Source organism: Ipomoea triloba, chromosome 10 (genome assembly GCF_003576645.1).
Source record: "Ipomoea triloba cultivar NCNSP0323 chromosome 10, ASM357664v1".
Classification (NCBI taxonomy): domain Eukaryota; kingdom Viridiplantae; phylum Streptophyta; class Magnoliopsida; order Solanales; family Convolvulaceae; genus Ipomoea; species Ipomoea triloba.
The window spans coordinates 8,587,657-8,612,933 of NC_044925.1; the positions used below are offsets into that span (position 1 = coordinate 8,587,657).

Sequence of the window (25,277 nt, forward strand, 5' to 3'; positions counted from 1 at the left end):
AGGTGGAGTAACAAGAAGCGGGGCGAAAAACCTGAGGCTTGAGGCGGGCTTCGTGATCAAAGCTCAAGCGCTCGATATTGTACTAAAAAGGGAAGTTTTTAGTGCAATCCTTCCAGGGAGTTTCTGGAAGAAGAGTGGACGTAGGCGGGTTGGCCGAACCACTTAAAAATCTCTCTTGCATTTACTTACTGCTTTTATCTCTCGCTAACCTCTCGATTGCACTGCATATAAACGCACTTCTCGAACTAACTTAAACTCGTGCTAACTAAAAGGGGATAACATTTCCGCTGCGCATAAAACTTTGTCTTCACCTCGTGAGGTATCAAACCTAAACATCCTAAGTTCAATACACACGAGAGGTCGAAAAGATTTGCAAAATCTTATACAAGTCTATTCCCCCCCCCCTCTAGACTTGTACCCCATCCCCTTGGGACCAACACAAATAGCCGACTTAGTGCACCACCACCAGCAGCAATATCGAGCAGATAGTGGTCCAAGTGATCAATGAGGTAGAACGACGGCGGCTCGAAAATGGCGAAGGGATGACAGGCACCAAGAGGCGGCTCGTTCTGTTATGGATCGCCTAAGCGACCAAAATGGTAATCCTTTGCGAAACCCGAGGTGAAATAACCTATGACACCCAAGTGGTAATCATTACGAGCGCCGGGTCACAGCCGCTCGGCAGCGTGCACAGCCTGCCTTATCCAAGAGCAGTGCGGAGTCGCCAGCCGAGCCAAAATACCGACAGAGCCAAATGGAAGGGTTTGCCCAGAAGTTTCAAAATTTGCAAGATCAACTCGAGGGGAAGGTTAGGCCGTCCGCCAAGAATTTATTAATTTCCTCGCCCTTTACAATTGAGATAGTAGACTTTAAGGCCCCCTCGAACATAAAAATTCCTGAGCATGCGACCTATGATGGGACGGGAGACCCACGCGAGCATTTGTTCAGTTATCTGGCTAAGATGCAAGTGTTGGGAGTGGAAGAGCCACTTATGTGTAAAGCCTTTCTCCCTACCTTAAAGGGATTGGCCCAGAAATGGTTCTTAGCTTTACCGAGTCGCTCCATCAAGTGCTTTAATGATCTGGCGGATCGATTCCTTAAAAATGATTTGGCGGATCGATTCCCTAAAAATGATCTGGCGGATCAATTCCTTACCTATTACGCAGTTAACATCAAACCCCAATGTAATCTGACTCACTTGAGCAGAGTGCACTAGGATGATGGGGAGCCTTTGAAAACTTATCTCGCCCGGTGGCAAAAGGAAGTACAAACCACAGAGGGGTTAGATGAGCAGGTGGCCATCACATTCTTTATGGAATCCCTTCGTGCAGGGAAATTATTCATCGACCTTCATAATAATCGACCAAAATCTTATGTCGAGGCCATCCAACGAGCCAGTCATCAAGCAGATACAGAGGAGGCGGTGAAACAAAAGCGACAACGAGAAGCTGTCGGATCGATTTCCAAGAAGCCTAGGCCAGACTCCAGATGTCGGACTGATCATGAGCGTTCCGGTCGGTCAGAAGGGAGACGGGCCCCCGAGAGAGTGGGTGCGCCTCCCTACCGGCCTACTTTGGCCCAACCCGGCCAGGAGATGAAAAGTTCCTTGCCTCCCCCTCCGCCATTAAAACCCGGAGACGAACCTGAGATCTCGCCACCCGAAGGAACCTCTACGAAGTATTGTCGATACCACCGATCGGCTACGCACACTACAGAGGAGTGTTCTTACTTGAAGAAAGAGATAGAGGAGTTAATTCAGAAGGGTGCCCAACCCCCGTCGAATCAATGGAAGTGGTATCCGCGGCAAGAAAGATCAGAACCTCGATCTGACCGAGGGAAGCAGCTCGTCTCTGAAGAAGAGGAGGCGAACTGGAAACATAAGCCTGTCATCAACATGATTGTAGGAGGACTAGAAGGCGGAGACTCGTCAAGCTCCCGCAAGGCTTGGGCCCGGCAATTGTATGTCGGTACCATCTATGGTCGAGACGACAGCCTGAAAAAGGTATGTCAAGAACCAATCTTATTCACAGATGAGGATTTACCCAGAGGTCAGTACCCCCACCGTGACACCTTGGTTATAGCTATGTAAAATTTTGTAATGCAGATATATAATATAATATAATATAATATAATATAATATAAAGCAATTTAAGAAGTGACAAAATAAGTACACGGCTAAATTTGATAACGCAGTTGGAGAACACCTCCTAATCTGCGGAGCCACGCCCAAAACTTTTTCACTAAAGCTCAACCCGCTGGTTTTTACAATTACAAGGTTCAACGAATTACAAAACTAGATCTACCACATTTAAACATTAACCTTATAAAACAACTTTATGAAAAAGTTACACGTACAGTTTGAACTAATTCTACCAATTAAACAAACTTTAACCAACCTGGATTCTAACGCAGCTTGTACTGATATAACTTGGAGGATTTCTCCGGATAGTACACCAATCTTTCCCTGTATTGAAGTTTCTTCGCAGCACCTTCCTGACTATATATATATAATTGAAACTCTGAAACTTCGATTTCTTCATTGTGAATATGCCTATTTATAGTGTTGAGATGTTTCTTTTTCTCCTTGATTCACGTAACCATGATGTCACGTACATATGCTAATGCCATGATCAAATATTTACGATGCCATGATCAAATATTTACATTGCATTTCATTTTTCATTTCCCTTATTTCACTACACACGTTCACACATACATTCCATTTCCCTTTCTCATTTGTCATGCCACGTTCATATTGCATTTTCCATCACATTGCATTCCATCCACTATTTCATAATTCCCTTAAATGTTGCTTACCACTTCACATGCATATTTAATTTTCTTCTTCATCTGCCTTTGCGCCACAAGTACATAATATGCATGCACTAATTTCCTTGTCAACTTTGTTTGATTTTATACGCCAATTCATCATACATATATATCTATCTATATATATATATACTGTATTACTAACACTATGGATGTAAATGGTACTGTCGTCCGGAGGGTTCTGGTGGACGCTGGCAGCAGCGTAAATGTTCTTTATCTCAAAGTATTCGAGAGATTGGGATAGAACATAGCAAGTTGACACCCGTGAAAACTCCTTTGGCCAGTTTCACCGGGGATTCGGTGGAGTTGGAAGGGTCAATTCGCTTATCTGTTGAGGTAGGCACATACCCGAACCTCCGAAATATGGAAATGGAATTTGTGGTGGTAGATCTGTCCTGCTCTCACAACATGATACTAGGTCGACCGGGCTTAGAACACTTAGGAGCTCTCATCTCTCTTGAGCACTTGTGTAACACCCCGAACCTACCTTCCCGTACATCCGAGGCGTTACCGCCACACCTAGAGAGAGAATTCTATCGTTCCTCGATAGGCCTCACTCTAGGTGCACAGGCTAAAGGAGTTATCCTCATCACAACAACCACTCAACAGACCTTACAACTTTCAGACATGTTAATAGATGAAGCTTCATTAAGCAGGGTTCATAATTTTTTTTTTTCAAAATACATACATAGGAAGCCTCTCGGGCTCAAAATACCAACAGGGTTCGACCTAAAAGCACTGGTTATGCCTAGCCATTACTACGGCTACAAAAATTTATGTACACCAAAAACAAATTCCCCAGAAACTCCCAAAGATCCAACGTCTAGTCAAGCCTGCGGTACACGGGGCCAGTGAACTCTCCCCAGACCAGGTGCCACTCCCCCTCATACCAAGTAATATGGTCCAAAAACCGAGAAGTGGTTATGACCATCGACCACTCCTCCCAAACATCCCGAGGGCTAGGGTCCCAAGGGTAGGGGTAGTGCACAATGAACTCTAGGGGATCGCTACCCTCTAACGGCTCTATGGGGTAGAAGCCGTAAGCAGCCTGGATCTCGTCCATAACCGGGCAAGAGTAAAACGGGGCCGCCGGAGCCATGGGAGTATCTGGGTGCGTGGGAGCCTCAGGAGCATAACCGGGCGCATACGGGTCTTCTCCCTCCATCATCTGTATATAGTCATCATAGTCCATACCCTGACAAACGTACTCCGGTGAACTTTCGGAGTTCACCGGGTTGCAAGAACTGACACTAGACGACATCTGATAAAAGAAAAACACATTGAAGTGTAGTTAGCGCGACGGCTAAGTAAGGATATCCATGGGTTATTCAAAACTAAGTAAAGGTTTTGAAACAAAAGAGTACTTAGGATACCCTATACCTTACTCATCTGCAAGATTCTACCTGCAGCAGTTATNTCTCCTTCGGTGCCATTCGATAAGGCGCCTTCGAGACTGGTGCGGTCCCTGGTACGAGGTCGATGGTAAATTCCACTTCCCTCTTTGGCGGCATTTCCGTGAGGTCATCCGGGAACACATCGGGAAATTCACGCACCACCGGGATTTGATTTAGTTCAGGTTCTTCCATCCCAGCTTCCTGCATTAAACAGAGGTACACTTCACACCCCTTGCGAGCGTATTTAATCAGCCTCTGCATCGTCATCAACCTTGGTTCAGGTTGCTTTTCCATTCCTCGATAGGATATTCTCCTCCCCTTCGGTCCTCGCAAGACAACCTTTCGCTCACTGCATACTATCTGAGCTTTATGTTTATCCAACCAGTCCATTCCTAGTATCACATCAATACCCTCTAGACCGAAACGAATGAGGTTTCCGGGACAGTTGGATCCCGCTATTTCTATTGTGATATTGTCATATCCCTCCTTACAGGCCACTACTATTCCCGAGGCAGTTCTTACATTCAAATCTAACTCGATAGTAGGCCTTAACTTTAATTTATCCGCAAATGTAGAGGATATAAATGAATTGGTAGCTCCTGTATCGAACAATACTAAGCCAGGTACTGAGTTAATAAGGAATGTACCAGTCACAACGTCGCTAGCCTGCGCCTGCTTGCTGCTGTTAACGACGTAGATCTTGCCCTGGTTCACTGTGCTGCTCGCTCCCACTGGCGCTTTCCCTTTGTTGGTTGGGTTTGGAGCTGTGTTGGCCGGCCTCCCTCGGTTTCCCTGTTGAGAGTTGCCTCCTCCATTTCTTGTCTCCGCGGGCCTCTGGCTGGTGTTCCCACCGAATCCTCCCCTTTGATTGTTTTTCTGAGAGGGGTCCCGATAATTGTCCATCCTGGTTTGGCACTCGTAGTACTTGTGCCCCAAGAACCCGCACTTAAAGCACCTGATCTTCTCCCCTTGGCAATTCTCTCCAAGGTGATCTCGTCCACACCTCCGGCAAGTTGAACTTCTCCTCTGATTCATTCCTCCCTTCCTTTCCCCTTGCATCGGATTGAATCTTCCCTGGTTGGTTTTCTTGTTGTCCGGCTTGAACTTCCCCTGTTTGTCATCAACATTCCTCTTATTCTTGCTGTAGACCTCCTGTTGATCCAGGTACACTTGGTAGTGGTCAGATGCTCTGTCATATGCCTCCTTGAGCGTAGTGCACATAAATGGTGCAATTGCTCCTCTCACTGCCCAATCCAGTCCACGTACAAATCTCCTCGCCTTGCTGGCTTCGTCAGGCACGATGTTCTGAGCAAACCTCACCAGCTCCACGTACTGATCATAATAGGCCTGCACAGTCGCTCCCTTTTGTTTCAGTCGCAGGAATTCCTCACACTTGATTCCCTTGATCCTTTCTGTATAGAATTGTCCTCTCAATTCTTCTTTGAATTCCTCCCAGCCGAAGTCTGGGTCTTGCAGCAAGTCGGGTCCAGCTGTTGACCACCAGTTGTCTGCCGCTTTTGTCAGATAGTACACGGCAGAGGATACTCGCTGATTTGCAGGACAGTTGACTGCATCGAGTAGCTTGTCAAATGTCCTAATCCATTCTTCTAAGATCACCGGGTCTTCTTCACCCGCATAGTATGGTGGCTGCCTGCTCGCTATGGCCTTTGCAAAATCGACTCGCGGCTGCCTGTTATGTTGATTCTGGACTTGTTGAGCCATCATGAATCCCGCCATTTGTTCCATTGCGAGAGCCATACGATCCATTGCTGGTGTCTTGTTGCCCTGACCGACAGGTACATTTCGTCTAGGCGGCATCTTCACCAAACGACAGTTTCAAGTTAGTTCTTTGAAGCATAAAGCTTTTAAGGAGTTAGATAGCTACGCTGTTAGTATAGCAGCTACCTAAGTACTATCCAGCAATTCCTAACATTCACTTCGCCATGCTCATCAATCTGATATCCCAACTATGGCATAACAGTTAGGAATGCACTATACTATCATGCTTACTCACAACAATCATAAGCAATGATTAACGCACATAAAGTCACACAAGCATTAATCAAGCATTTTAGAATCGGGAGATTTCACGAAATACAGATGATGAGGTACCCCTTTTTTATGCTGCCTGGTCTCCAGCTCCGCTCCAAAACTCACACTTAGGCTCAGTCTTAGAAAACTTAGGCTGACTCAAACTTGAACCTTGGAAATCGAATTCTCCAAGTTCCAATCCTAGACCTTCAACAAGACCACACAATCTAGGCTTCGACCTAATTCCCGAAGGTTCAACCTAGGCTCTGATACCACTTTGTAACACCCCGAACCTACCTTCCCGTACATCCGAGGCGTTACCGCCACACCTAGAGAGAGAATTCTATCGTTCCTCGATAGGCCTCACTCTAGGTGCACAGGCTAAAGGAGTTATCCTCATCACAACAACCNATATATATATCTATTTATACTCTTAATACACACACACACTTCACGAATTACATATGCACATACATACCCATACATTTTTATTTATCTATACGTGTATATGTAACATAAAAACACAATATATACACACATATATCATGAATAATATCATCATATATATTTACACATGCATAATGTACACAAGGTTCCATCTAGTACTCAAATAATCTCAACCAAATCATCAATCACCTAGTTTCAAACAACCTCAACCAAATAAAGGGATTCCTTACCTTAAATGGGTTCCAAACTTTGTAGGAGATCTTTGTATGGGATTTCCCCCAATTCACCTCGAAACCCTAGAATTTCATCAACCCACGTAACACAAGATTTCAAGAAATTTTAACTTAGATTTAGGTTCTAGGAGGCAAAATAAAACTATTTACCGAATAAAATTGAAATTTTACCGAATATCTTGGAGGTTTGTGTTGAAGGTCTTGGCTATGGAGTTGGAGCTTGAGGAAGAAGATGAAATTTCACTCTCTCTCTTTCCCTTGAGGATTTTTCGGCCAACACACAAGAAATGGGGAAGAAAAATGAGTTTTTATGGTCTTGGTCAAATAGTTGACTAGTCCACACCTAATGGATAAGACATCACCTAACTTGGATTAAAATACTCCAAAATATCTTTACTTAGACTGTTTGGGATTAATTCAGATAAATTCTCGGTGGAAACTAATTCAATTCAATTAATTTTCGAACCCAAAAATTAATTCCAGTCTAAAACTCCAAATTGGGCTAGGTTCGGTACACCGCAAAATTTCGCGATGTACGATCACAAATAAATTTTTGGCTGCTATGGGCTAATCTAATTAAATAGGAAATTCAAGAATAATAGTAGGGTGCCTAAAAATCCATTTCTTAGGTCAAACGGGTTCGAATACTAGTTCCTAAAATTATTACGGTTCGTGACCGGGACGTACGATCGCAGCTTCTTACTAATTGTCTTTGCTTATAATAATTCTTTCGAAGCATCTGGAGATCATCTCATGGATGTTATAGCCTAAAGAAATATTTTTCGAACCTTAATTTTACTGAAATAGGTGGGGGGTTACAACTTGTGTCTAAAATTTCGGACTCCGAATGGAATAAGAGTCGCGTGATGCGAACAGAAAGTGGCTCGAGATTGCTATTTACAATCATGTTGACAAATGGGAAGAACGGACATGAGAATACATGCTATCACCAGTCAGACAGAGCAACTTGAAGTGGTCAGCCGGCCCGAGCCAGCGGTAGAATTAGAGGAAGTTGAGATCGACCCCTTGCGCCCTGAAAGACGGGTAAGGATTGGAGTCGGGTTGGCTGAGAAAGTCAAGCGAGACATCATTTAGGTACTGTAGAAACATCAGGTGGTGTTTGATTAGGGGCCGGAAAATATGCCTGGTGTAGACCGATCGGTCATTTGCTATCGGCTAGCAGTCAATCCTGATCATAAACCTGTGGTACAAAAGAAGAGATATCTCCCCGCTGATCGGAGGGAATTCGTCAAAAAAGAAGTCGAGACCTTAATGGCTGCTCGCCACATTCGGTGAAATACCCCGATTGGCTTGCCAATGTGGTACTTGTTCCAAAACCGCCTGTCTGGCGGATGTGTGTTGATTATACGGATCTCAATAAGGCCTGTCCAAAGGATCATTTCCCGTTACCACGGATCGATCAGTTAGTTGACGAGACGGGCGGCTGTGACTTGCTGAGTTTCACGGATGCCTTTCGGGGATACTTGTTAAGAGAAATTGAAGAACTTGAGTGATCAAGAAGAATTGAAGAATTCTGTCGAATTGCGTCTGTTGTCTACTATTTGCGTTAATTGTGTATTTACGTGCTACTGCTGCCTGCTGAGATTTGCGTAATTATGTCTTTGTCATCTAATTGATGTTTGCGTCAATTAAAAAATTACCAAATACGTAGTTAGGCTAGTTGTGAGATGTGTAAATATAAGCTGATTAATTTTGGTAATGAAAGTATTGAAAGCTACAGTACTAATAGCCAATTAGCCATGCCGCCATGCGTAATGCTTAATGCCAGTATATACATTTTTTTTAATATGGGGCCCCCAAAAATTGGGAGCCCTGTGCAAAGGCCTTGCCTTAAACTTATTCAATTAATAAAAAAGGCTCCAAGCCAATTCAGAGGCAATTCCTTTTCTTTCTTTCATTTTTCTCTCCTTCCTTTTTTAATTTATCAAAATTTTCATTTATTTTTGTCAATTCAATTTCATACGTACGGTAGTGTTGGCTTTCCATTGACTTCCCAATAGTCATAAAACCAACAATACCATTCAGTTTAACATTATAGTTCAGTTTGATTTTAATTCAATTTGAAAAAGTTAGGTTTCGGTTCGGAATTAGTTCGTCTCGGTTTAAGAACCCCAATTTTTAATATTTTCTAATTTTTCAAATACACTACCAAACAATACATATTCACATGGTCCAAATCCTAAAGTCTAAACATTATATAACAAAATAGCAATTCAAATTTCAAACATAATACTAAGTACCAATTACCAAACATAAGTTGGCTTTTTTGCCTAACAGACTCTTCAATTAGTTCACTTGGAATGTTTTGTTGACAAGATGAAAAATCATCCATCTGTATAGTTAATATTTCGAGAACAAGTGTTAAATATTGTATAGTTATTTTTTGGACACAATTTGTCATTGCTTGGCAAAATATATATTTTCAGTGTACTGGAATATTATTTTTCAATGCACTGGAAATATATTCCAATACTCGAAAATAATTCCAATGCATTGGAAATTAAAATTAGAATGATGTTGAACCACATTAATTTCATAGAAACATGAAACTAAGGAAACTACTAAATATATTGTAATAATAACTCAAGTTAGAGATAATTGTGAGTCAAAGAACAATTGCGGCAAACAATAAAAGTGTAAAGTACAGAACAAGCTGCGCTATAAAGAAATCACATAAAAAATTAAGAGATATATCCGTGAGCATGGTTGCAGTAGGCGCTAGGCGCTATTCGAGCGGTAGACTAGTGTCTAGCGCCTAAGCGGTCTAGGCGGCGCCTAGGCGGTTCTAGGCGCGGCGGTGACCTATAAAAAACAAAATATTAATTCATGTGTGTAGGTGTATGTCATATATTACTCCGTATATTATATATATATATATATATATCTTACTTCTCTTACTTATATAAATAAATAAATTTAAATATATATAAATATAATAATAAAATTAACAAGGTCGACTCGTTCGAGTTAATTTGGCTAACTCTGCCGAGTTGGGCGAGTGAACTCGGCCAAATTCGACCTAGTCAGCCGCCAACTCGGCTTAGTCGGCCGAGTTAGGCGCTAGGCAACCTTCTAGGCGGCCGGCCGCCTAAGCGGACATCTAGGAAGCAATTCGTCTCGGTCTAGGAGCGCCTAGCGCCTAGGCGGCCTAGGCAGGGATTTTTGCAACAGTGCCCGTGAGAATAGGGATTGAACGGCGGAATAGGTAGAAGGGACTTGGATTTACTTCTATATTATTATTATTATTTAAAAAATAAAACCAAATAGTATTCGATTCGGTTTGATTTTTTATAACGGTTCAATATGCAAGAATACATTATATTACCGTTTGATTGTTCGATATATTACCGAACCGAACTAGTTCGATTTTGTTCAATTTAGAAAAATCGAACCGAATTGCTCACACCTAATAATTGTCATTATGAGATGAACTGGTTTACTCGATCAACATCCTCAGGTTTGGAAGGAGAAGGCGAGCTGCCATAATCAACTAGTTGCACATCATCTTTTGGCTGGCCTTCTTCCAGCTGAGTTTGAAACTAGCCCGACAAGACAAAATCGGTGTTTAAATTAAAGTTGGCGGTTGAGGCCCATGACTTGAACGGCAAATATAATTGCAGCGGCCAAAAGCATTAAATTTCTATCTACCAAAAATTTATTGCTTCTCCGCTATAAAATGGCCATTATTTCCGCAACCTCTACTCCCACTATTAGTCCTACCCATTACATTTCACAGAAATTAAAGTACAACAGCAGATCAGATGGCTCAGACCACCCCCAACCACACTATGACTGTCTCCGGCTGGGCAGCTCATGACTCCTCCGGCAAGATCACTCCCTTCACCTTCAACCGGAGGTAACTTTTTTTTTTTTTTTTTTTTTTTTTTTGTGACGAAGAAAATCTGCAATCACTAGCCGAAGATGTGTACTGGGTAAACCTCACCTTGGAACCCTAGCCGGTAAAAGATCACAAAAAGGTAAACCAACCTATGTTGCGTATAGCAAACCGGCTCAAACCAAGAAGGGTGGAATTCGAACTCATGACTTGTGATTATAAGTTTGTATCCTTAGTCAGTTTCTTTTGGGATTACCCCTACTTCTTCTTCTTGATTCATATACACACACATCAGCATTTAATTTCCAACTAACAAATTCGATCTTAATTGATACTCATCAGACAAAATGGCCCAACTGATGTAACCATAAAGGTCTTGTTCTGCGGAATATGCCATACTGATATCCACCATGTCAAGAATGATTGGGGGATCACAATGTACCCTGTTGTTCCTGGGTAACTTTTCTTCACTCATTTATTAATTAATTGACCCATTATTTTTACCATGGTACGTATTTTTTATTCACACATATCTAACAAGATCTAGATCTACTTTAACAACCGCACCCCACCCCCCCGGCCTATTTTTTCTTTAATTTGGCTCAAAATGTATACATGGTAGGCATGAAATTACTGGGATCATAACTAAGGTGGGAAGTGAAGTGAGCAATTTCAAGATAGGGGATAAAGTTGGAGTAGGGTGCTTGGCAGCTACCTGTTTGAAGTGTGAATTCTGCAAGGATTCCCAAGAGAACTATTGTGACCAAGTCCAATTCACATACAATGGCATCTTTTGGGATGGCAGCATTACCTACGGCGGTTACTCTAACATCTTAGTTGCTGACCACAGGTATTTACCTTAACCAAAACATTTAAAATTCTACTAAACCTTTTTTTTTCTTTTTTCTTTTTAATATCAAATCGTGTATATATATATATATATATATATATATATATATAATAATGATCCTCGATTGTTATATATGGACCATGGTCCATCTTGCATTGTGGACTTGGTCCAAAAATTATGTGCATGCAGTTGATAGATTATTGACAAGCAGTTAATAGTTTATGTGCTTGCAAATAAATTAAAGGCACGTCTTAATTATAGACACATAAAACGATATACATATTATGTGTCTATAGTTAACAGTTTATATGTCTGTATTTACCATTTTATGTGTATGTACTTAACATGTTATGTGTCTACAATTTATTTGTAGACACATAAATTGTTAACAAGTACAAAATATATCAACTGCAATTACATAATCTGAAGCCTATTTTAGACCAGGGTGCACAATGCAAAGGTAGACATTGGTACATGATATAATTTGCGCAAATTTTATTGTAGACCATGGTCCATGTAACAACGTGGACCATGAAGTAAGTATCATTATACTTAAGTTTCATTTGACAATATTGCTCTATTTTTTAATTTTATTTTTTACACACTAGTTTCATTATAACAATACCAAAGTAGCACTTTAATTTTATTACAGTTTCATTTGACAATATATATTATTACATGAACTCTACTTTTTAGTTTCATTTTCCACACACACTAGTTTAATTAGAGTAATGTTGAAGTATTATTTTAATTACACTTCAGGTTCATTTGACAATATATGTTATTGTATGGGCAATGAATTTTAGTTTTATTTTTCACACATATTAGTTTCACTATAGCAATACTAAAATATCATTTTAATTATACTACAGTTTCATTTGATAATATACGTTATTAAATGAGCTCTATTTTTTAATTTCATTTTTTCATACATACTAATTTCATTACAGTAAAATTAAAGTGTTATTTTAATTCTATTGTAATTTCATTTGGGGACCATGGTACACTGTACTATATAATAACTGATAATTTGCCATGAAACCATCTTGGGCTTTTGATTTTTATAGAAATGAATATTATTGGTTTGATATTTTTAGAAATGTTTTGGAGAATGACCAAATATATGAAATACTAATTTAGAAAAAAATGTTTTATCTAAATAGGTATAAAAACACCGGCCTTTTCCCTGTATTTAGATTTTAGAGCATACCTTTTAAAACACTAACATTATTTTTAATGAACGAAGGTATGTGGTCCGCATACCAGAAAACCTGGCAATGGACAAAGCAGCACCATTGCTATGTGCGGGCATAACAGTGTATTGTCCCATGAAAGACAACAAGCTGTTTGAGTCAAAGGGGAAAAGAGTTGGTATAATAGGGCTTGGAGGGCTTGGGCATGTGGCTGTGAAGTTTGCTAAAGCACTTGGTCACCATGTGACTGTGATCAGCACCTCTCCATCAAAGGAAAAGGAAGCTAAAGACCACTTGGGTGCAGATGACTTTATTATTAGCACCAACCCTAAACACATGCAAGTGAGTCTTTGTCTAAATATATACTTTCAATTCCGTGTCTCCTACTAAAAATTAAAAGAATACAAATATTTTTGGGTGTGTTTGGTTTATGGGTCAGACACAATGAATGAGAATGAAAGTTATACACATTGTTTGGTGGTAAATTATTGTGTGGATTATGATCCAATAACAATCATTATTGCGTGGACCATGGTCCATGCAATAATTTGCCCTGTGTGAACCATAAATGTAAGGTACATTTTTTTATAGTATATATAAAATATGTACTTTCAAATGTAATTTACGTACAAAAATAATGTACTTTTAATATATTAAAAATATTTTTTTTAAATTTATGTTCTACATAGCTGTGTGGACCATGATCCATTTAATGATGATTGTTATTTGGTTGACAAATTTTTTAAAATAGGTATAAGATTTGATTACCTCTATAATTACAAAACTCATTATCTAATTTATGTATCATTCCATTACTTTAGCCTTTATCTCTTCTCATTTCATCGCCTCCTAACTCATACTTCCTCACTTCATTGCCTACTCACTTATTGCTACTCTTAAGATCAATTGTTTTGATTTTTTGTTTTTATATTTTTAAAACCTATATTCTAATTATATCATCATACATTATACATAACCAAATATCAGTATTGATGATCACTCCAATTCAACCCTACTACTGAACATACAAAAATACTTTCACCAAAATTTATTATATTTTTTTTGAGAACTCACCAAAACTTATTTAAATTACAAAATGTTTAATTTCCATTCCGATTCCAATTTCAATATTTGAACCAATAACACCCATCGTTTCTTCCCTCTAAAATTACTCTTTATTTCCTTGTTTTGCATGATGACAACAAAATAAAAAGCACCAAAACCTTTACCTATTTTTTAATCAAATTTCAATTTAATTATATTCTTTTAGCTTGTTTTCAAAAAAAAATATTCTTTTAGCTTCAAATAACAAAGGGAAAATTATTATGGCAATATAATTAATATTCTAATTATTGCAGTCAAGCAAAAGGACTTTGGATTTCATTTTGGACACGGTGGCGGCCAACCACTCCCTGGGGTCTTATTTAGAGCTGCTTAAAGTGAATGGAACTCTGGTGGTGGTGGGTGCACCAGAAAAGCCAATGGAATTGCCTTCTTTTCCATTGATTTTTGGTAAGATCAGATCAGATAGATGCTCTTAATTACTGCATTTTTTTATACATACAAAATTCAACAATTTTACCAAACATTGACTAAATAATAACTATATTTTGCGGATTATATCTCTGTTACCATTCTAAATGAGTGGTCACAGGATCAAGCCATGATGAGAGCAATGATTTTTTAGCTAAAAAAATTTAAGAAAGTATAGAACAAACACTACATTGTAAAGATTCATGAATATTTCAGAAAAAAAAAATATAATAATTATATTCTCGATCTTACAGGTAAGAGATCTGTGAAGGGTAGCATGACCGGAAGTATGAAGGAGACACAAGAGATGATAGACTTTTGCGGGAAGCACAACATATTGTGCGACGTAGAAATGGTGAAAACTAATGAAATCAATGAAGCATTGGATAGGCTTGCAAAGAATGATGTCAAGTACCGTTTTGTCATTGACATTGCTGCCGAGTCACCGAAAATCTAGACATTTAATCAATCTTTTATCTTTTTCAATATTCCACAGTTATATTAAACTTTTAATTAATTTCAATTTATGTTTTTCTTAAAAGCAATTTCAATTTGTGTTATTGTCAATCTTATTTAAGAAAAGCTCATAGAATGCTTTTTATGGTGTAATCTTGTATTCCTTTAAATTTTCCTAGGAACAATAAATGCACTTCTATTTTCTACTTCACTATTAATGTTTGTATGATGCACCAAAGAAATTATGTTATCATGAATTTAAATAAAAAAATTTAAAAATTTTAAAAATTTATACAATATTATAATATAATTGAAGAATCACATGAAGACTAGAATGGGAAAATCACAAGCAGACTAGAATAGCTAGTCATAATCTAACTATTATAGTATATCACTTCATTGGCCAGATTTGCCAACCAAAAGAAGATGAAGAGGTTAAAGTGGTTCCATAGACCAAGGAAGATAGGATGAAAGAATACCAGGCAGCAGCCAATCGCCTTGATAGAACTAAAGTGGTGAGTATCCCCAACCAAAAGCTTTTAGTCTCTACATTGAAAGATTTTCCTTTGTGGATCCTTTCTATTATATATATATATATATATTTTTTTTTTTTTTTGCAATTTACTCTTTTAGGGAGGGGTAAAAGATAAATGACTTGCGGATAAAGTTCATGCATCTTCTTAGAAGTTCTAAGGGCAATGAGAATCAACTATGGACCACTTGTTTTCCTAAACTTTCCTTCCCTATATAGCCTGCTTCACTTATAGGTTCTCAGAAAATTCATCAAGGTTGGATGGTAGGTAAAGTTGAATGTTTTATTATTGGATATAACTGTTAGTATATTAATGATGCAAGTGGATTGGCATGTATTATCAAACACAAACCTATGATATAAAATACAAATAAAATATATATGGGAAATGCATGCATGCAATATTTTGTACGTGTGGTGTGTATGGAAAATGCATGCACATTTGTGTACGTGTGAAGAGTGGAAATATGGAGAGAAATATGGAATTAATGATTGGCTTACATGTGGCGCAACAAGAAGAAAAATGGATGAGATCATGGCATCATGGATTCATGCGTCCGAATTTCAAGTTCTTAATACTATGGATCCAACATTATAAATAGGACGTCAGACAAGGAGTATTAATCGAAGTTTCAGTGACAATTAAATACATATATATAGCCTGAAAGGTGCTACGAAGAAACTTCAGTTACAGGAAAAGATTGGTGTACAATACGGAGAAATCAGCTCCAAGTAATATCAGTACAAGCTGTGTTAAAATCCAGGTTGGTTACAGTTTGTTTAATTGGTAGAATTAGTTCAAACTGTACGTGTAACTTTTTCATAGAGTTGTTTTATAAGGTTAATGTTTAAATAGGTGGTAGACCTAGTTTTGTAATTCATTGAACCTTGTAATTGTAAAAACCATCGGGTTGAGCTTTAGTGAAAAAGTTTTGGGCGTGGCCCCGCAGATTAGGAGGAGTTCTCCAACTGCGTCAACAAATCCAGCTGCGTACTTATCTTGGCACTTTAAATTGTTTCATATTATTTTGGATATCTGCATTACATAATTTCAATAACTGAGAAAAGTTGATTGCTTTTGTACTGCAGAAAAAAAATGTCTCTCATATGGACAAAGCTTTTTCTTTTTAAAATAAATCTCACATTCCTTTTTGACAGTAAGAGCTTTCATTTGCTCAATCACACTTTAAGTTGATTTTTCTGCATGATACAGGATCCAGATGATTGATTACATGATAAGCTTAAATGATAGTCATTACAAATGTAACTGGCTTCTAACTTGTTACTTAATTAGGCTCAAAGGAAGAGAATATTATTAAATGATCCAACTAAAAGATGAAAACAAACAAATATTAAATAGAAGGAAATAGAATGGGTGGTTGGCCATCCTTAATGAGTTACTGAAGTGATTTTCTTTAATTGTGTGTAGACATGTGTTTTTGTTGAACATATAGGTAATCTGATGGCATATAACTTCTCTTTTCTATCAGCTTGGTGTATTTCAAAAGTCAGAATCAGGTTTACAAGCTGTTGCAAGCCCTAGTGAAATGTTTCTAAGTTAACGACATTCAGATTCTGATGTTTTAGCAGGGCTTGCTGTTGCTGTAGTTTTGCATGGATCACGAGCCTTTGTCATTGAAATTCAAGTATCTTTTTATTTTCCAGTTTGTGTTTTGGCTTTAGTGGCTCTGTGTCACATATGTATCACATCTAAGCAAATGGTATGTCACACCTCACTTGGAGTTGTATAGGTGGAAGAGCATTATTAAAAATAAAGAAAAGAGTCAATTTTGGAGTTGTATATCACTCATTGACAAATTAAACATTTCAATATTCAACCAGCCAGCTTACAAGATTACATTTGAAGAACCAAATTGAATAGTTTAGACTTAAGGGTGCTATACATGCTGCATGCAAAACTCTAGCTGCACTTGGTATAATTATACAATCATTCCTGTTAGGGCAATGTGATCCCTTCTTGGAGATAAGAAACCTATTATCTAAATACTCGAAGAATTATATTAGATTGTGCTTGGAGTTTAATTGCAAGGGTATATAAGTGATTTAGACCATTTGCTGGTTTTTGAGCATTTGAAAATGTGCTTTATGACTTTTCCATTTGTATTATTTTCCTTGTACGTCTACAGACCATTAGCTGGTTTTTATTTAGTTTTCTTACATTAATTTATCCTCTCACCCCACACTTTCTACTATCCTCTTCCATTTTGAAGATTAACATTTGCATTGTTTCACCCCACACTTTCTACTATCCTCTTCCATTTTGAAGATTAACATTTGCATTGTTTCTATTTGTGTTTTAAAGCAATTTCGAGTTGTCCTTGATAATTTATGTGCTTGTTGATTTTAGATATGTTACTTGTTTCTATTTGTGTTTTAAAGCAATTTCGAGTTGTCCTTGATAATTTATGTGCTTGTTGATTTTAGATATGTTACTGATAGTATTGAGTTTCTTTTTTATATCTTCTAGGAGTTTGCCATGTAGCAACTTGTTTCTCTTTGTGTTTTAAAGCAATTTCGAGGTTTTACATTGATGTTATCTTCTAGGAGTTTGTCATGTAGCAACTTGTTTCTCTTTGTGTTAATTTATGTGCTTGTTGATTTTAGATAGAGTTTCTTTTTTAGGATCACTTGTTTCTGTTGATGGATTCAACCCAACACTTGTTGGAGTTTGTCAAATGTTGGTGTTTTTTTTTTCACTTTTGTTTAATGTTTTTTTTTAAATACAACAAACCATATTACATTGTAGTATCTGTTCATACATACTTTTCTCAACCTGTTGAAGCACAAAGAGTCAATTTCGATATCACCTCCACTGAGACTCGAACTCATGACCTTTCATTTGAGGGAGGCCACTACATGCCGTTTGAGCACAAGGTGCTTGACACTTTTGTTTAATGTTAAGATGAGAGGAATTGATGGATTCACCACTTGTTGTTGCTGGAGTTTGTCAAATATTGATGTTTAGTACTTTCTTCCCAATTAAATATGTACATAGAGTTTATTTGTGATTGCAATATGCATTTTAATATAAATATTTTTTAATAAATATAATTAAATGATAATTATAAGAATATAATAATGTAATTATAAACTATTTAGCGATACTTAATAACCGTAACTAAAATTAAAAAAAAAAATTAGCAACATTTAATAACTATCACTAAAATTTAAAGGAATAAACTAATAGTTATATTTAGTGGCGGTTAGAGAACTGTCGCTAAAAGCAAAGTAAACTACTCTATATTTAGAGGCAGTTTTAAAACCGCCACTAAAAGCAAAGTAAACTACCGTATATTTAGAGGCGGTTTCAAAATCGACGCTAAATGCAATGCTGGTCAATAATTCTACCCTTGTCTAAAACCGCCTCTAAATTCTTCGTGACACACTATTTAGACACGGTTGGAGAACCGCCTCTAAACAGTTTATTGGCGGTTTTGAACTGTCTCTAAATAAAACCGCCGCTAAATAACCTTTTTGGTGTAGTGAGCTATAACCAATTAGTGATGTGAAAAACCTAGATTCTCAACCAAATGAACCAATTCTATCTCAACTAGTTCTGCAACAAATAGAAAATGCTACAACTCAACAAAAAGGCAAAAAAGAAAAGAAGTGAAAGAAAGATAAGATGTTTGGGTTCATTTTGGAAAGATTAATAATGAAAATGGTAATATGATCAAAGCAAAATTATCTACTGTAAAAGGGTTTGGGCTGTTGATAAAAAAAAATGGAACAGCGAATTTAAAAAATCATATGGTCACATGCAAACAAAACTCAAACTTAACAAGTCTAGGCCAAACTCAGTTCCAAATCAACAGTTGCTTGTAAATGACAAGGGTGAATCTATTGTTGGTCAACCAAACAATTGGAAATCTAGCCTAGCAAGTTCAAGAAAATCTTTGGCTAAAATGATAATAGAAGATGAGTTTCCATTTAGTGTGGTAGATAAAAGTGGTTTCCAGGATTTCATTAGGACTGCTTTACCACCAACATTTGCACTGCCATCTAGAATAACAATAGCTAGGGATTGTCTTGAATTATATGTTGAAACTAAGGGGATAATAAAGGGAATAAATTTTTTTTTTAAAAGTATCTCTCTTACAATAGATACTTGGACTTCAAATCAAAGAATGTCATACATGTGTATTACAACACATTAGATAAATCAAGAGTGAGAATTGGAAAAAAAATATCTTTAATTACCCCCATTGAATCTCATAAAGGTGTGGATATTGCGGAAGCAATTGAGAAGTGTCTAATTGAATGGGAAGTTGATAAAATATTATAAATTACATTGGACAATGCAAGTACTAATGACAATGTAATTAAATCATTAAAATATGTTTTAAAGAATTGGGGTACTTGCATTTTAGATGGTGAACACTTACCATATGAGGTGTGTTGCACATATAATGTTAGTTGTTCATGATCGTCTGAAAGAAATATTTGAATCTGTAAATGTAGTAAGAGCTGCTGTGAAATATGTTAGAAATTCTCCAACTAGGCTTTCCAAGTTTAAAAACTGGGTAGAAACAGAGAAAGTTGATTCAAATAAATCACTTTGTCTAGATATCCAAACTAGATGGAATAACACCTATCTAATGTTAGATGTTTCAAAAAAAAAATATCATAGAGCATTTGAAAGATATGAAAGGCAAGATGCTCAATTTGAAAATATCAATCAAAATAAACATAACTGAAATAGTCAATACATAAACATAGGTTGAGGCACACAGGCCTGAAAAACGTCTAAACAGATCCAACAGATCTCTAGACTAAGCATAAGGTGATGTAGACCTATCACTAGCGCTCTCGCGGCTTAGTCTATTCTATACCTGGAAAACAGTTAGGAAAACATTAGCAAAGAAATGCTAAGTAATCAACCACTCACACTCGTAAGAAATATATATTATATCATAGGTTGTAAATAGGTTTACACACGCATATAGAATATATGCACCAACGAAACTGTTCTTTATTCAAAATCAGGTGACTCAACAACAACAAGCTGAATGAATCGCAAACCAAAGACATTTCCAAATGAATCCAATACTAAGGAACGTTTCCATACTACAACAGTTCAATGATAAGATACTCAATCGAAGCATAAGTTCAACAAAATAACCATAAGTGAAACCAACCGAACTCCATCTCACATCGCTCCCTTAGAGTGACCCCAAACCAAAATACCAAGGATAAGATCCAAACCACAACCACCAAACCATCACACTAATGTCACAACACAGAGGCATAAAGCCCAACCACAGAGGCACGAAACCCAACCACAAAGGCATACAATGCCCATTACCACAGAGGCACGAAACCCATTACCATAGAGGCATACAAGCCCAACCACAGAGGCACAAAACCCATTACCACAGAGGCATACAAGCCCAGCCAACACATAGGCAACCTAGCCCAACAACACAAAGGCAACATAGCCCAACCAACTCCTCTCATAATAACATCCACCTGTAGAGCTTTAGCTCAAATAACTATTCCCCAAAGAGTACACAAGACTGAAGAAGCCAAAGGATTGCTCACAAGAGTTTCAAACCTCAACATATCAACTCAGGTTCATTTCCAAAGAAGGATGCTCATACAAACAGTACTCATATTCAGAACATGAATAATCAGGACATCATGCTCAGAACATTAACTCAGGAATCAACCACAATAGCTCAATAATCCAAGATAAACGACTAATGATCACGAATAAATACTCAACAATCAAGGTGGAATACTCAATAATCTATTCTAGACACATTCCAGAAACAAAGGTGAAATAACAGAGTCAATAGACCACAAAACACTCACTGGAACAGAACCGGGAAATGCACTGAAGGAACACATTGACGGAACACACTGGTCCACCACACCAACCCACTCCAACTCACGGATCACATGGACGGAAATCCCTGATTCACCGCACTCTTCCGCATGAAGAGGCGGATCACCACGGTGGAACCACACCCTCCGCCACCCCATACCGTAAGACACATGCGAAACTTCAAGGCCGAACACATTATACCGCCCAAACGCACCGCAAGTGCAACCCCAATACACAGATCGCAGACTTGGAACATAATACACGATAATTCATTTCCAGAATACAGAATATGATCAGATTACACAGATTACACATCTCGGAGGTCAAATAATGCATGGAATCCATAACAATAAATACTCATATACATCAAGATGGAATGATAATGAACACAAGTCCATAGATCCACAATATAGGCTAAACAATCCAACAAATCAACGGCTAAACCCTAAAGAAATTCCATAGGATTCCACAACACCAAATAATATTCATATATTCAAGAGTGAAAGTAGGTTTTAGTGTAACATGGAAAATTACCTCTTGAAGCAACAATCCAAAAGCAATCACCAATCTTAGGCTTGACCCAAAAGTAAGTCCATAATCATGAACTTGAGAATTGATCGAGTCTAATACCATCACTATTGGCTACCACCGCAACAATAATAATATTGAGATTCCTATTTGGCCCATCAAAGTCTTTACTCGGAGTCTATAACAATCATTAATTGGATTGAGATCAATCTTAGGCCTTAATAAGGGTCACTATTACCTAAGCTATAATTAAACACAATAATATGATTATCATTATGAACTAATGACAACTAATGCACTAAACCATAATTAGGCCATTATTATAATAGATGATTAATCTCTAATTAAACTATAATCCTAACTAAAAATAATGCCAAGAGATTTATCCTAATCACTAATTAATGGCTAATCCTAAGATAATAATAATGCTAACAGACTGATGCTAAGGTAATTATCATTAAACAATAATCAGTAAATATCAAAACACTAACATAACTAATTACCTAATTGATTAGTAACACCATAAGCCACTACTGCTATGCTTGCCGGAAGTAGGTAGGAGAAGCTACTACTCCGACCGTCGGGAAGGAGGAAAGGCCGCCGCCGAGTGCTTCTAGTCAAGCCACCGCCTGTCACTGTTGTTGCATTGTGCCGCCGCCGTTGTCGAATGTTCATTACATACGTGGGACGGGGATGAAGGATCACCATCGCTGCCCGCTGCTTCCGTCGCCGTCACCAGCTCGCTGGAAAAACAGGGGAGAATGGAGGAACTCGCTATCTGACGATCACCGCTGCTACGGCTTCGCTGGAGGAGAGAGTTGGCCGGACCTTGCCACTGGTCGAGAATCACCGCTGTCCCCTTCAGCAGTTCACCGTTGCTCTTGCTCGATCACGTGGAACAGGGGAAAGGTCGCTGCTTCGGCGACGTCATGCGTAGCTAATGGCGTCCGAGCTCTTGCTGTTCGATACCAAGGACGAGGAAGTTGATGCCGTCGTCATCTGCGAAGCTCACTACGTTCGTCAGAGCTTGTTACAATCGTCATCGACGCTTGTTGTCACTTCGACATCCTCACTTGCTGCTCTGTTTCGCCTCCATTGTTGGTCGAAGAGGATAGGGAAAAGGAGGAAGGCTAGGAGTTGGATGAGGTAGGGAGAGGGAGGTTTATGGTGGTTGTGGTCGCCGATTTTATCCAAGAGAGACAAAGAGAGAGGAGAGACGAGGGAGACAAGGAATGAAGCAGAGGGATGTTCAGGCTGCTATACAAAGAACCATATACTATATATAGTAGGGCAAATATTGCCACTTTGGACTAGGCCATTAATAGAAATGTTACATTATTGGGCTAAATTAGTTGGGTCAAGACTAGCTACAATATAATCATAATTGATCTTAGGATAATTTACTAGGTCCATAGTGTTAGGAACATATTGTGATAGGTTTTGATGATACCAACTGTAAAATATAATCCCCCTTTGTCTCGATATATAGGCAAAAACGTGTAAGTTTGACAAGTAAGCTAAGAGCGAAAATACAACCGGGTAATTGAGCTCAACTCGGAAAATATTTAAGCTCAAGGTAAACTTGATTGAACACCTTAGGAGTTTCGTGTTGTAAGTCGTTCATAGATAGATCAGAAGAAGGCACGAAACATCACTGGAGGAATAAGGGTCTGCGAGACATCAACTATGTCTTGAGACATCAGAAGAGTTGGAGACATGGAAGATCTCGAGACACCGATCCAGTTCGAGACATAAGATCGAGACATCGACCAGTCGAGACATCGGCCAGTCGAGACATCAACAATGGTCTCGATGGACTGGTACTTCTCCAAGGACTGAAATACGATCAACACTCATAGAAAGGAGTAATTTAAGTTTGGAGAAGAAGAATATCATGGAGATAAAATATTATAGGAGGTGCTAAGGATAAAGAACACGAAACAGCTAGAAGTGGATGACACGTCAGACTTCCACAACAAACGATCAAAAGGTGCACCAATCCTAAGTCGATCTTATTCCCTAAAACGAGGATCAGTGGGAATATAAAAAGAGTAACTTTTGCCAAAAGAAGTAAATGGAGCATGGACTCAAGATAGTAGAATATGAGATATTCACTACAAGACAAAAGGCTCAAGTCACAAGACCACCACTCCATGAAACATGATGTAATTGTGCAAGTCCCATAATCAGTATGGGAACCAGATTTCAAACGGAATAATATTCCCTCCAACGGAATTATTCCTCAACTCTCATATAAAAGGACGTGAAGACACAAGTTCAAGTTTTTTTGAGAATTCTAAGCAATCATAAGAGGTATCTAATTCAAACGTTCAAAGTGCAAGTGTTTAATCTGGAATATCGTCCTTGATATTCACAAGTGCGAGAAAAACACATTTCAGTGTTTGAGAGAGTTTCATTGCTACAACACATACACATATAGAAGGTGATCAAGGCTGCTTAACAAGGAAGATTATCCGACGATAGCTCTTTATCAGATTAGAGATTGTTACACAACCTGTGACAACTGGAACAACCTTGCTTTGGAGAAGGCAAGAAGAGGCGGAGTAACCTGAGCTGTCTTGTGAAGATCCTGAGGCTTGAGGCGGGCTTGGTGATTAAAGCTCAAGTGCTCGAGAGGTGGAGTAACAAGAAGCGGGGCGAAAAACCTGAGGCTTGAGGCGGGCTTCGTGATCAAAGCTCAAGCGCTCGATATTGTACTAAAAAGGGAAGTTTTAGTGCAATCCTTCTATGGAGTTTCTAGAAGAAGAATGGACGTAGGCGGGTTGGCCGAACCACTTAAAAATCTCTCTCGCATTTACTTTTTGCTTTTATCTCTCGCTAACCTATCTCTCGAACTGCACAACATATAATCACACCTCTCGAACTAACTTAAACTCGTGCTAATTAAAAAGGGGATAACTTTTCCGCTGCGCATAAAACTTTGTCTTCATCTTGTGAGGTGCTGGACCTGAACATCCTAAGTCCAACACACAGGAGAGGTCGAAAAGATTTGCAAAATCTTATACAAGTCTATTCCCCCCCCCCCCCTTCTAGACTTGTACCCCATCCCCTCAGGACCAACAATTGGTATCAGAGCCAGTTCTCTGATCGATATATACCTTTGTTTATATTGCCTAGAGATTCTTCTTTGAAAATTCTTTAAAAGTTTTTCAAAGCACGAGATGAAAATTCTTTAAAAGTTTTTAAAATGGATAGCATGTTGTCGAGACATCTCCTTTTTGATCTTAGCAGGTTCGATGACTGGAAACACGCATGCTTGCGTACTTATCAGCCCTCCATGATGAGATGGCCGAGGTTATAAAGTCTGGACCAGTCAAAATCCTAATGGTCAACACTGCTGCAGAACAAACCAAAGACACACCAAAGTACGTTCCAAAACCTAAGGAAGAATGGACGAGCGATGATAGGAAGAGAAACAACCTTGACAACATTGCCAAGGACATTCTCTTTAGAGCAATAGACGAAACCATTTTCCCCAGAGTAAGAAAGTGCAACACAGCCAAAGAGGTATGGGACACCTTGATGT

At 38.4% G+C, this 25,277-nt stretch overlaps 1 protein-coding gene across 1 annotated transcript; it reads left to right on the top strand.

Annotated features, from left to right (window-relative positions):
• The first annotated feature begins 10,649 nt into the window (after positions 1-10,649).
• On the top strand, positions 10,650-15,033 carry LOC116031674 (probable cinnamyl alcohol dehydrogenase 6). Its single transcript, XM_031273935.1, has 6 exons — positions 10,650-10,811; positions 11,133-11,246; positions 11,413-11,640; positions 12,887-13,175; positions 14,192-14,345; positions 14,621-15,033. Exons 1-6 carry the CDS (start codon positions 10,717-10,719, stop codon positions 14,821-14,823), a joined length of 1,083 nt encoding a protein of 360 aa, XP_031129795.1. The 5' UTR covers positions 10,650-10,716; the 3' UTR covers positions 14,824-15,033.
• Positions 15,034-25,277: the final 10,244 nt, after the last annotated feature.